Source organism: Squalius cephalus, assembly GCF_949319135.1.
Source record: "Squalius cephalus genome assembly, chromosome: 20".
Lineage (NCBI taxonomy): Eukaryota > Metazoa > Chordata > Actinopteri > Cypriniformes > Leuciscidae > Squalius > Squalius cephalus.
The window spans coordinates 22093551-22107126 of NC_137141.1; the positions used below are offsets into that span (position 1 = coordinate 22093551).

At 37.5% G+C, this 13576-nt stretch overlaps 1 protein-coding gene across 1 annotated transcript; it reads left to right on the top strand.

Annotated features, from left to right (window-relative positions):
* Positions 1-1164: 1164 nt before the first annotated feature.
* On the top strand, positions 1165-11782 carry grhl3 (grainyhead-like transcription factor 3). The gene is made up of 15 exons (XM_079853122.1): positions 1165-1272; positions 2532-2691; positions 2781-2845; positions 3456-3672; positions 3903-3982; positions 4176-4326; positions 4825-4936; positions 5260-5354; positions 6275-6433; positions 7505-7586; positions 7871-8004; positions 8657-8783; positions 8920-9005; positions 9110-9174; positions 10990-11782. The coding sequence occupies exons 1-15, from the start codon at positions 1256-1258 to the stop codon at positions 11105-11107; spliced, it is 1668 nt and encodes a 555-aa protein (XP_079709248.1). The 5' UTR covers positions 1165-1255; the 3' UTR covers positions 11108-11782.
* The last annotated feature ends 1794 nt before the right edge of the window (positions 11783-13576 follow it).

Sequence of the window (13576 nt, forward strand, 5' to 3'; positions counted from 1 at the left end):
GCAGTCATTTACTGTAAACCACTAAAGAGTTATCAGCATTCCTGACTTCCTTTCTTACATCTTATAATCTATTTTTTCTGTACATTTTTTTGGGTTCAACTTCGAGATGCCTGAGGGGTCTGATGTGTGTGCGTGTGTGAAACTGTGAGGGTGTGTGTGAAGGCAGACTGCAGAGCACGCACCCTGTGTGACACAATGCCAGATACCTTCAGGTCTTAAAACTAAGATTAATAGACAAACATAAATGCAAACATGGCTGCAGTTTATTTATGTATAAAGATAATATGCAAAGACTGAAAATATTGTGCACCTTGTCTAGTATGAAATATATCAAAACTATCATTTTTCCAATTAAGACAAATTCAAAAGGTTTCATATAAACCAAACGCAAAATAAAAGTGTTAGAGATTTTAAAAGGTGCATATGCAGTCCTTTATCTGTTTGCACCAGTTCCCGTCTGAGATGCAGAGGCATATTTGACATCTGATATGCCAGAATTTTTATTTGCAAATCATGCATTAAGACCTTATAGTAAATGTTTTGAAGGAAAAAAATATTTCATTTGCAAGCATTAGAAATAAATGATCAAGAATTAAGCATGATACACATAATCATAATTGTTTTGGGAAAGTATGGTGTGTAATGAGAGAGTAATTAAATGCACATAAATAATTATGACTTCATTATGACTAGATTATGACCATGTAAAAATAATACAGTAAAATATCAAATAAAGCTAAATAAAAAAATAATTTCAATTAATTGGAAAAGGCCATAAAAACCATGCAGCCAAAACCTCCCTCTTTCATTCTATTGGAGATTGAGAGAATGACACAACCTTTAATTTGCATGTTAAAACCATGTTCTTTCACCTGTGCCTTTGGTTTCTGATCCCAAATAAGATGCATTTCACACCTGTGGCTGCAGACTCTCAGTCTTTTATATGAGGTGTTAATGAGTTACCCCCCACCCCCCCACCCTCCCACTCACACATGCTGAAGTTTCTCTCCAGCACTGAGAGAGTTAAGGGAGGATACACCTGTCCTATCACACACCTGTCTCAGGCTGGCAGCCAATCAGAGCAAAGAAGGCAACCCGCTATAAATGGAGAGACGATGTGGATACAAATCAAACCACCTCATTTATCAGGATATAAACACATAGACACACATTCAACCAGACGTACAAACACATCTGGGAGAAGAGGCAAGATAACAAACTAAGGATTTTATCACCATCGCCTGTCAGAGGAGTCATGACCAAGGAGATTGAGTAAGTCATTATTTGTATAAATTATTTCCATTCAATTTTACAAAGGTATTTTTTTCTTTCTTTTTTTGTTTTTTTTGTTTTGTTGTTGGCTGTGTTGAACACATACCATTTTTTTTTATAAAAATGAATTGCTATAATTGCTTTGCAAAAATCCTATTTGTCTTATTAAGGATATATTTAAATACTTAAAAAGTATATTATATTTAATATATTGTCAGCAACTGTCTAGACATTCTCAAATGAGCTGTTAATGCAGGACTAAAAAATGCATTTTGTTTCATATGATTCATCTGATTTCTTTGTGGGTTGCGCTAGTTTGCAGTTTCACCGCTCTGAGCTGTCTCTTCCTCTTGAGCAATGTCTTTCTCCTCTTCTCCCACTCTCCCTCTGCTCGAGAGTAAACGGGCCCCCACATGAATGAGTACATGAAGATAATTTCTGCTGAAAATTGACACCAGGACCCAAACACACATTCTCGGTCTCGCTGACAGACAGCCTAGTGTAACTGTCCTAAGGTCCCGAGTGCACAAAAACAGAAACACATCAGTCTTGTGCTAATGTGTTGTGGGTTGGGGTCTATGTAAACATGCAGGTGCCTAGAATTAGTCGATAGGGGTACTTAACAGGGATTTAAAATCTATGCAGGTTTTTCTTTTTTCCAGTGTGTTTTTTTTTTTTTTTTTAAAGAAATGAACCAAAAATGCTCATTCATTAAGTGTGAGCACAGGTGCCTAAACAGTTCTGTTTGCATTTTAGCTTATCAAAGCAGACCACCTCATTGCTAATCATAGTAGTTCGGGAAAGTCCCAAAACAAATCTAACTGTTTGAGGAGTTCTTCAAATCCTTGTCTTTTGTTTGCGGTGCTCGTGTTAAGTTAAAATTAAGTTATTTGCTTTTGACCGTTGATCCGTTTCAAGAGTTTTTGCCCTTCAGATTATATGAGAAGAGAAAGGTAGATGTTTGCCACCATTTTTCTTCACATTTAGCCATTTCTTTTCTTTTTTTTTGCCTGAAATGATTGGGGAGGTTTTCCTGAGCATTATATTGGCTTGAAGTCTGAAGGCTTCACTTCAATTTTGTGGTTTTGTCACTGAGCATCGTATGTGCACCAGAGGCACATTTTTGTGGCCTTTAAAGCTGTTATTAAATTATTTTGCCATACATCACTCTACACCGACATTTGCAAAATCGCATGTTGCAGTTCTTGGGAATGCTTGATGTTTTATCTGTGCTAATATCTCATTCGTCTTTCCCCTAGGGCTCTCATGGTACAGCAGAACGAGAGTTTCAACTACTTGCGCTATTCAGACAATTACATGATGGACTCTTGGCCTTACGAGGATGACATCAGCAAGACTAAACCCAGACTTCAGTCAGATGAAGACCTGGCTATTGACATCTTCTATGATACCTGCAAGGTAATTTTTTTAAATATATATATATATATATATTATCATTATTCAATTTGTATTATAAACAAAAGTTATATTATAAATATTTTTTTCAGACTTCAAAAGAGCAGATGACGGCATGTACCCGTGGTAGCAGCATGTACAAACCCAGAGAGGAGAGGTAAGTTTGGCCATAAAGTTTTATGAATCAAAATGCTTACAATACTAAGCATACAGTAAAGAAGTACTGTCAGTTTATAGTATCAGACAGAAGGCAAGATAAACATATGTCACAACAGTAAGTCTTCCAGATTTAAATGTCACATTTTCTCCATCCAGTACTATATTGCTAGGTTGAGTAATTTAGCCAAAGATTATCTGAGGTCAGAGCTGGTTCAGCTGTTAATCCTTTTCTTCAACCCATCCCAAAAACGACTGAGTCACTACACAGCACCCTTTTGTGCTAGTGAAAAATAGCTGCCTATAGAGCTTGTTGTTGGTCTCCCCGATGTCAAACCCAGCCGAGAAACTCAAACAGTGAAAAAAAATCAGCGTTAGGTAGCAAACAGCTCCCGCCCAGAGTGTTTGGCTTTCCTTTTCATGAAAAGAAAGCTCCATAAACAATGCAGAGATTGAGCAAAGCTTTTATTGACTTTAACACTTTTTTGTCATCATTGTTTAGATAGGTAACAGATGCCCTTGTGTAAATTGCATTAAGGATTGAGTACCATTATAAAAAATTCAGTGTGCAACTAGAAGGTTCCTAATATGTATTGGCATTTATCCCTTAGGACACCGAACAGCTCTTCCCCTGAGCTGGCCACACTGGAGAACGCTCAGATCATGAAAATTCTTTCTGACAATATTCCCTTCAGCCACGTAAAGCAACCATTAGCGAGCACTGAAAGCTACCCAGTCAACATCAACAACATCTTGGAGTCGCTCCTCCCCCCACAGTCACAGAAATCATGGCAATCTCACCCAACCTTTCTCGAGGTCACCCCTGAGGTTTGCAAAGCACATTTTAAATTATTTTTTATTTTAAATTAGTATATATATTATTTTTATTTAAATAATAATCTTATATATTAATAATAATATGTATTTTTGTCGTTGTTTCTGAGCCATTACAATAAATACAACAAAAAAAATATGCCATGAATGCCTAAAACCGGTGCTTTGTCAAATATAATTACCATCAGTTTATGACACATGTGTTTCTTTTCTTCAAAAAACAGCCTCTAAGCAACCGCAATGCGTTTGTGGGACAGACAAGCCCTGTATACTCCTACCCCAACTCTTCTCCAGAAAGATACAGGTGAGACAGGCTGCCTGAGCCTTTACAAATCAGTCATAGTTTTTTCTTTCTCATTCTTTCGCCTCTATAAAAAATAACTGTGTCATTTGGTTACTTTATACAAGCTATAAAAAGTAATAGATATTAGTAGGCAATGTAAAAAACTGTGCAATGCTGTTGCATAGAAAAGTTTTAATTTGACTGTTTTTCGCAGGAATGACTTCCAATTCGTTCTTGGCTCCCCACAAGCATCCCAGCACAAAACTACAGAAATACCCATGGTGTACCTCAACAAGGGGCAGTTTTACCCCATCACGCTGCAGGGAGTGGACAGCACTGCTGGGGTGGCATGCAGCAAAGTAAAAGTAAGTTATACTTTCAAAAACTCACATTGGGAATTTCTAAAATACCACAGAATTCAGGTCAGAATTCATGCTCGCCATATAACATATTTTTTTTCCTCAAGTAATCTGCGCCAAAGAGAAAGAGTTACAAGATAATTTAGCATCTTTTAAAGTACCGTATTTTGACATTTTGTGGCTCAGTAACCTTGACGTGACACTGCAAAGAAGATTCAGGGCAAGTTTCCTTAACTCTATACTAGGCCAAACTCTAAACTCAGGTGATGGAGAAGAAGGTGTGACAGATTGGCTCTTTTGTTTAAAGCACACACGGCTATGGTCAGTGACAAAGCAGAGAGAAAGGGGTATTAGTGTGAAAGGAGTATTAGTAGAAAGGGGTATTACATCACTTGGTAAACAGCAAAACGTCAAGTATTGTCCTATAGGGAGTCACCACTCTCTAAAAACCACAAAGTAACAGGTTGTAATAATGCTTTCTTTTCCTTCCTTTATCTCTTTCAGACGGTGATCATGGCTGTGTTTGAGAATGACAAGAGTCCTGAGATGCAGCTAAAGTACTGGAACCACTGGCACGCTCGACAGCCTACCGTCAAACAAAGAGTCATTGATATCGGTGCGTAATATCACTCTACCTAAAGAACACTGCAAAAATAACTCTTAATATGTTGTCGATTTCCAGTCAAAATATCTTATACATTACATAATATAATATAAGATATATTTATTGAAAGATTTTTAAAGATATGTTGAATTACAATATTCCCGTTTACCTCATTGGCTACATGGCGTATCATTTTTATTAATTTTATTTGGGGAAAAAAACCCAATACTGATTTACTACTTTAAAGTCAGATGTCATTTAAGGTGGAAGGTTTTGATTGATGTGTTGAATTTAATCCAATTTATATTAATAAATTCTTCTGTATTGACTCTTAGCTGACTACAAGGAAGTTTTCAGTGGAGTGAGTAATTTGGAAGAAGTTGCTTTCAACGCGCTGTCCTTTATCTGGAACACCAATGAAGAAGCAAAGGTGAACACCACACACACACGCACAGATACACCTGTCACTTGTTTTTGTGAAGTGATGGGTTGAAAGGAGGATCATTTAGAGGAGTGTCAGAGAGCAGTGGTATCTACGGTATGCAGCCTCCTTAGGCACTTGTCATCATAGGGAATAAAAAAGAAAGAGGGAGGGAAGGAAGCAAGCAGGAAAGAAGAGAAAGAGAAATAGGGCACATTTCAGCATGGCCCTAGGGTAGTGATGGGTGGGACAACGAAACTCACAGCAGGTGGAGCAGAGACAGAAAGAAAGAATACAATCACTGTAACGCACTTTTATTGACTTAATAAAAGCGCAACTACAGCAAATGATAAAAGTCATTTGAAGATTTATAGCTTTAGCTAATAATTGGAACAACTAAATAAACAATTCTTCTGTCAAATATCATAATTCATTAGTCTAATGTTAGAATGTTTAAAGTTGGCAAGCAATATGGCAACAGCCCTTTTTTATAATCAGAATTAAATGTTAATCTGAAAACTCGGACATCGGCACCTGTTCATTAATTTATTCCTTCAGTTTATGATCATCATCATATTATTTAGATGATTGTTTTTGATTGTTTTGCCTCCGGTTCTAACATGTTGGATCTCGCCATGTTGTTCTCCATATGGACACTCCTTTTCTTTTGAAATGAATTGGAATTATTGAACAACCATTCACGTCATATTTGCATATGACACATCTAATGTGTCTTATCCCTGACCCTTTCTTTTGTCAAAGCATAGGTTTTTTTTTTTGACAGGCCAGCACATGAACTAAACAATGCATGTTCTTTTACTCTGCATTTTTATTTTTCTATATAAACTGTCATGTCGTTGAGTAACAAATCTAGCTTCCTAATTAAACAATGCTTTCTTGAGATTTCATGTATCTGATGTGTTTCACAGGTTCACATTGGCATCAACTCTCTGAGCACTGACTTCTCCTCACAGAAGGGGGTCAAAGGTCTTCCTCTGAATCTTCAGATCGACACGTATGATTTCAGCTCAGGGAACAACCGTCTTATTCACAGAGCTGTTTGTCAGGTCAAGATCTTCTGCGATAAGGTGAGCCAGTGCCCAATTATGTTTAACATTATTTTTTTTAGAAAAAAACGTACATAAAAAAAATATTAAATGTTTAACTTTTATGAAATATATTTAGATTTTAATAATATATATATACAAATATAATTATATTATTAAATTATAAATATAAGAAGCAAAGCCAAAAGAGAATCTTATAACAGTGTGAAAAGATGCACGCATACATTTCAAGGCTTGATGAAAACTAAAACACTTATCAGGGTGTGCATTGGATTTCTGTAGCTTGTTTGGCTCATCTTGGACTGCGTCATAAACTCTAAAACAAAACATCGTCCTGACTCATGACCTACTAAGTTATGTACTCATAAAGCGGTCTATGTCTGACCTCGGGTCACTTACTGGCACATTTTCAGTTACGTGATAACTGTTTTCACTGAAGCAGAAAAAAAGACAAGTATTTGTGAATTTTTCTTTTCACTCTTTCGATGTCACTCACCCTTACTCTATCTAATTCCTATTGATCTCTTTTGTTGAGCTGATCAGATAAATGACAGCACACTGCGCCATCTCCCTCATCTCCTTAAAGCTCGTTTGAGCGTTCCACGGCAGCCATAGTTATTAGCTGATTGACTGTGTGAGGGAAATACATGATTGGAAGGTCAGATTTAACACACGTCTGACTGGTTTAGCAGCAAAAGGTGAACAGAGTGCATTACTGCATTGCTGTGGTTTCTCTAGCTGGATCAAATGCATATCTACTACACAGCTGGCACCTAAACTAGACATGAACTCTAAGTTGTTTATAAGAGGGGTTATATATATATATATAATCATAAATATTATTATGAAGTATGGAAGGAGAGTTAAAAAATGAAAACATTTAAAATGTTATTTCTAACTGGTAATACCCTTTGTAATGTTTGTAAATATTTGTAAAAAAAAAAACTAAAAAAAAACCATCTGTGCAGTTAGAGTTTTAAGAGTTAAAAAAAAATTATTGTGAATTATTGGCTTTACAAGCTGTCCTGAAATGCCAGATACATTTTTATTTGCTCAGATTCTAAATGTTGTATTGCTCTTAAATGCTTGCAGGGTGCTGAGAGGAAGATGAGAGACGAGGAGAGGAAGAGAAGCAAGAGGAGGACCAAGAATGTTGCAGACTCCAGCAACAATGGTGAGTGCCGTCAGTCACATAATTACAGCCTGAGACTCTCAGGGAACACCCATTACCACCCTACCAAAATCATAAAGAAAATACAGAGCAAATTTTCCCTGTTTGGTGTCCATGTTGTGACTAATGATGTGTAAAAGAGGGCTCACAAGCTTAAATTACCTGCGCGGGCTACTAGCCAAGCAGTGTTTTCCACCAGGGTCTAATTTTCGTTAATTATGCCTTTATGAAACATTTTCATTTATTACTCTGAGAGTTATGTTAAAACGTTTTTTTCTTCTTCTCAGGTTGCAAACAGTCCCTAGTCTCAAGCTCTGTTGGAAAGGACTCTACCTACTTTAAAACTCTAGATGATCATGTCACACAACCTGTTTTATTCATCCCAGAGATGCACTTCAGCACTATGCAGCGCTGTGGCCTGGTACGTCTGTCTTTCACACATATACACACACATGCTCTTCCCTACATCCTAGGATATGCGGCTTACCGCAGCATTGTTGAGTCATGTTCACCAACACCCCGAGGGGTGAGAGTATGGGAGCGAGAGAGGGAAAAGTGTGGGAAAAAATGTGGTGGGAAAGAAGTGGGCTTGGAAAAGAAAGAGAGAAAGTGATCTCGAGATCAGACATGCTAACTGGTGCGCTCCAGAGTTTACATGACAGCGAGCGAAACTCACCTGAGATGGGGACGGCCATGCTGACTGACACAGGGATTAACCCGTGGGAGCTCAAACACACGCACACACACACACACACACACACTTCTTCTGAGGGTGTTGAAGAGATGCTTTTCAGCTGTGTTTACACAGGCTAAGAGAGGAGGGATGAAGACTGTCCCGACAGGCCTTTTTCCCACAGTCCAAATTTCAACATCATTTCATAACACCAGTCGTTTGGTCTTTTTACATGAAGAAAGCGCCCATATTAGTGTCTTTAGCATATTAGCAAAGGATTAGGAAATCATGAGACCACCCTACATTTTGTTCTGCATTGTCACTGTGATAATATTGCTATCATTATCATCAGCATGTGACATTTGAACAACTTTGATTTTATCTCTTTGTTATTGTCCAGGTGCCCCCTGTTAGCCTGGAAGAAATGGACAAGACATCGCGGAAACGTAACAGCAGCTACGCAGATGTCGGCGACCAGAGCAGCTCCCCTCCAAGCAAACAGGCCCGGCGAGACGAGCAACAGAGAGGTACAGTAGACTCAAGATCATTTTAGTAAAGCAGTAACCTGAGAACATAACAAAACAATCTCAGTCTCACTTTGTTTCGCGATAAAAATCACAGTCCCACAGTGTTTTGATAGTAGATTCTTTATTTTTTCTTCAGTTTTACTCTACGTCAGACGAGAGACTGAGGAAGTATTCGATGCCCTCATGTTGAACACGCCAACCCTCAAGGGCCTGAGAGAAGCGGTGAGTTTTTCAACCTCTCTTTCCGTTACACAGTTTAGTGAAGATCTCACTTCGAACCTTGAGAGGAATTGTACCTAAGACATGACTCATTTCTTCCTTCTCAGATTTCAGAAAAGTACGGTATGCAAGAAGACACCATTGGGAAAATCTTCAAGAAGTGCAAAAGAGGGTGAGTGAGATAAAGCTAAACTTCACTGGGCGAAAACGTTTGGGGACTGTTGCAAGCTGTGACGAAGTCACGGATACAGATAGAGGGATGTCGAAACAACTGTTAAACCCATTTCTTATAATCTGAGCTCCATCTCAACAAGCTGCCAGGAAGCAAAGTCGACAGACCGGGTTGACAGGAGATCTATAGTGTTTGGAATGTGATGATTGCTGCTCCCCTTTAAAAAGACGGTGAATTAAAAGCAAAAGAAAAGGAGGAAGACAAGATACCTATTTCAACATAGGTAGTCATCTGACTGCGCTGTATGTTTTTTTGTGGTTTATGAAGCTCAGAGAGAAACAGTAGAGATGAGGGCTCTGATAGGAAGGCGGCGCTGGTGTCTGGTTGTGTAAGAGACACTACGTGCGAACTACTGAGTCCCGGCTCAGAGAGCACCATTTATCTCTTTGGTTGGTGATCACCCATGACACAATGTAGATATTTGCGCTTACCTGTTCACTCATCCATTGAAGAACATGTGTGGGAATAACTCACCTCAGTGCATCATAAAGTAAAAGGCATTAAAATAAAGCATATAATTGCATGGCTGTATATTTCACATGCCTGCTGAAGCGTTCAAGGAGCGTTTGACCTAGGTAGGTCAAAGAAACATGTCCAGGACTTTCAAAAAAAGCATTTGTCTTAATCAACCTAGCCTAGAGCTGTGTAACTTGGAGCTTAACTTTCCTCAGGCCGTTAGCTGATGATATGGCTGAGGGATAGGGACAGGTCGAGCAGCATTCTCGGTCGTTCTTTCGCTCCAATCTTCAATCAGACTCCCTCCACCCTCAGGGCTGGGAGAACTGGCACAACCTCGCTCTTAGTCTGTCATACACCCGAACATCGTATACATGTTGGCCGGTGGAGACGACTGTTGTGCCAAATAATGGATTGCGTAAGTCGTGAGATAAAGATTTGTGTTTTTAAGGATCTAAATCAGGGTCTGCCCTTAGAGAAGGAATGATGAATGCTTTAGAAGATTGAACATGAATACTTGAGGTTTCTTTCAGCAGTCGGTAGGGCACAGTTCATCTGTACGTCAGTCAGTGTCACTCAACAGCTCAACACAGACATAATGACTAAAATAAATAATGTGCAGTGATGTGCAAATGTTAATGACCGAGCGTTATGGCTTTTGTGCCGAGGAGAAGCAACTTTTCATCTAAAATATCACCGTAAAAAGGTATCAGTTGACTTAACTTAAAAAAATTGAGGAAACCTTCATGCGTATTGAAAAAAATGAAAGTTATAAAAATGTTACAAAAATAACATTGTTATGTGAAAAAGTTAAGGCAACAGGTTTCCTAACTTTTTTTAAGTTAAGTCAACTGATCACTTTTTACAGTGATGTAGTTTGTGTGTGTTTGGTTCTAAAAATACACAATGGTACCAACATGTATCAAGTTATCACCTATCACTATTATTACAGTATTATAGTTTTTTAACGTATAGGTATATAAAATATGCTGTTTTTACATTTAGATTACTTTGTTGTCATATTACACTCTCTTATATTTATTCTTTAAAAACACTAATAATTTAATAACAATGTTAAATGTAATCTTTAGAAAACCTCAAAGTTTTCATACTGTGCATTATCATGTCATGATGCCTAATTTCACTTGTAGCATTTAAAATGCCTCTTTAATTTATTAAAATAGTTTCGAATTTTAATATCACCAATATATTGGTTATCAGCACAGCATGAAAATTATAGGGCAGAATTTTAACAAGAATTCTAGAACTTATTTTCTCTCTCTTTCTTTCTATCCACAGGATTTTTGTGAACATGGACGACAACATCATCGAGCATTACAGCAACCACTCTGCCTTCCTCATTGAGATCACTGAAATTATGATCAGCCACTTCCAGATCACACTAATGGAGTTATAAATGACACCATCAACTAGACACACCACACATGGTTCTGCTGGCAGCTTCTCTCTGCCCTCTCGATCGAAAAGCAGGACTGTGAGACAGATTCTGCAGAGCCAGAACTGTTGCTATGGAAACAAAAGAGCTCACCTGCCAGTTATATCATTATCAGTTTCAACAGACATATCATTATTGACCAGTGTAAATATAAGTTACCTCTTTTGTACCTTTTGTATTTTATCTACAACTATTTTATAACATGAGCAATTATGATCAACAAGGTACATTGTAAATATGAATTGTAAATAGACATAATTATCATAATATTGTGTGTTGACATGATTTTTAAAAAGTAATATGTTATTATTTCAATGATAAACTTGCCTTTTTAATGCTGCCTCTTTGCTGCTTATGATAGGCCTATCATTTCTAGGACAGGATGTGAGGCGTTTGTATCGCTTTATGGTTTGCATGTTTATTAATCTTTCCGCGTGTTACTTAAGCATACTTCAAGTCAGGGTGCTATAGCTATCAGTCTTAGTTTCACATCTGAAACGCTCCACAAACACACACAAGTGTCTTAGACCTTTAAGTCACACATTTCCCCCCTTAAAGAGCCGTGTATCTGTCAGTATTTAAGATCATCACATTTTGAAAACTGACTCCACACATTTCGAATCTGTGTGGCTGTAACGGTTGTCAGGACAACCGGACATTTGTCCTCCGACATTTAACACGTAAGTTCGGACGAACCACTGCAATATCGAACTTGCCCAAACATCAGATTAAATAATGCTGACTTAATTTTGTGGCTTTTGTTTCACAAAACTTACATTTCAAATGCTTTGTATTTCTGTCAAACAATTTTGATATACTAAAGCTGTGTTTCCTTTTTTACTGCCTTTGCTTTTGTAAGGAAAATAAAATCCAAATCAAAAATCCATAACAAACTCAAGTGTGTTGTCATTTAATTTCCTTGCATAAATCATCAATTCATTAAGTCGCGCCAACTGTGATTGATGGTGAAGGCAGGAATATGAAAAATATTGTGTAAGAAATCAAAATAAAGTTCACAGGTTTCCATAATTTGCACTTACCTATTTTACAGTTGTGTCGCAGATCGCAGCAATGTTTCCCGCCTTGCTTTTCAGCGGCGGAGCTGCAACGCGCGGTTCCCGCGAAAACAAACATAACCTTCTGATTCACGCACTAATGACTCATATGAATCGTTTCTTTATTATAATTGCCCCAAAGAGCCACAAACTCTAGAGTTGCTGGTTTGAATCGAATCCTGCCACCGAATCCATTAGACCAGCTAATTGCCTTCACATTATTTTTCAACACGGAAGATGTTTTCTGTGAATGTGCGAGACTTCCAATTTATTAGCCGGTAAAATATATCAAATAATAATTAAGAAATAGGCCAACCAGTTTGCAATATTAAGCACCATAACAAGCTGTTGCTAAAAATAACTGGAAGCAAATGACACCAGAAATTTTCCTACTTAAAGGAGAACATTTTTTTGTCAATTTGGAGTGCTGTCAATACAGAGAACAACGACAAAAATCGGTGTTGCCTACACCGTGTTATCCTCTTTTTAAAATTTGCACCCTGTTGACTTCAATGGGGCAATATTTAAACCTGCTTTTAGTCTCTTAACATCCTTGATGTGTCATTACAAGTGCACAGGTCATGTGAGTGATTCCTTCAGAGTGAACACGAGTGAATCTGACTGCAGTAGATGTGAAAGAAATGGATAAAAATGATGTTATTTAAGCCAGCGCAAATACATGTATTTACATCCTGTTTTCGGTTGAAGTCCAAAGTAGTCGATTGTCGAGTTCACGCGCGTTATCATAGGTAACTAAACCTATGCACGTGAACTCGACAATCGACTACTTTCTTAGTTCTAAATACGCCCAACTTGAGAACTTGGGTATCAAAATGATCTTTGTGCTTCCCAGTGGTAAATACGACTTGAAGTTGAGAGGGTGTTCATGTCCAATTTTTTACTAGGAAACTCCTATTTATGATATTTCAAATAGCATGTGAAGGTATGACTCACAAATAAGCATGACTCACCAATCTGCAAGTTCTATGCAATGCGTCTTAAGAAAGCATATAGTCAATATAGTTTTTATGTAGGCTAAGGTGGGATAATATGTCCACCCCACCTTGAATTTTTTTTTTTTTTTTTTTGTGACAAGACTGCACAAAATCCAAATACATTTAATGATATGGCTATGGCTTATTTTGTGTCTCTGGAAAACAGTGATCTGTAACATTGTATTATGCTGAATATCAAATGTTTTTGTGTCTATTTTTTAATGAGGGAATTGTGGAGTAAAGTGCAAAGGTAAAATTAGACCCTTTGGGTAAGATGAATTATTAACAGATATGATAAGACTGAATTTTAAATTAATATTTGTTTTCTATCCATATATCCATGTCTCTTTTTCTTTCATCAGATCATCTGGTTTAGCAGG

Excerpts from the sequence above, each read along its gene's own strand:
- grhl3 (XM_079853122.1), top strand. Across the intron at positions 7,587-7,870 it reads TGCAGACTCCAGCAACAATG|GTTGCAAACAGTCCCTAGTC; the intron begins GTGAGTGCCGTC and ends TCTTCTTCTCAG. Across the intron at positions 8,005-8,656 it reads CTATGCAGCGCTGTGGCCTG|GTGCCCCCTGTTAGCCTGGA; the intron begins GTACGTCTGTCT and ends GTTATTGTCCAG.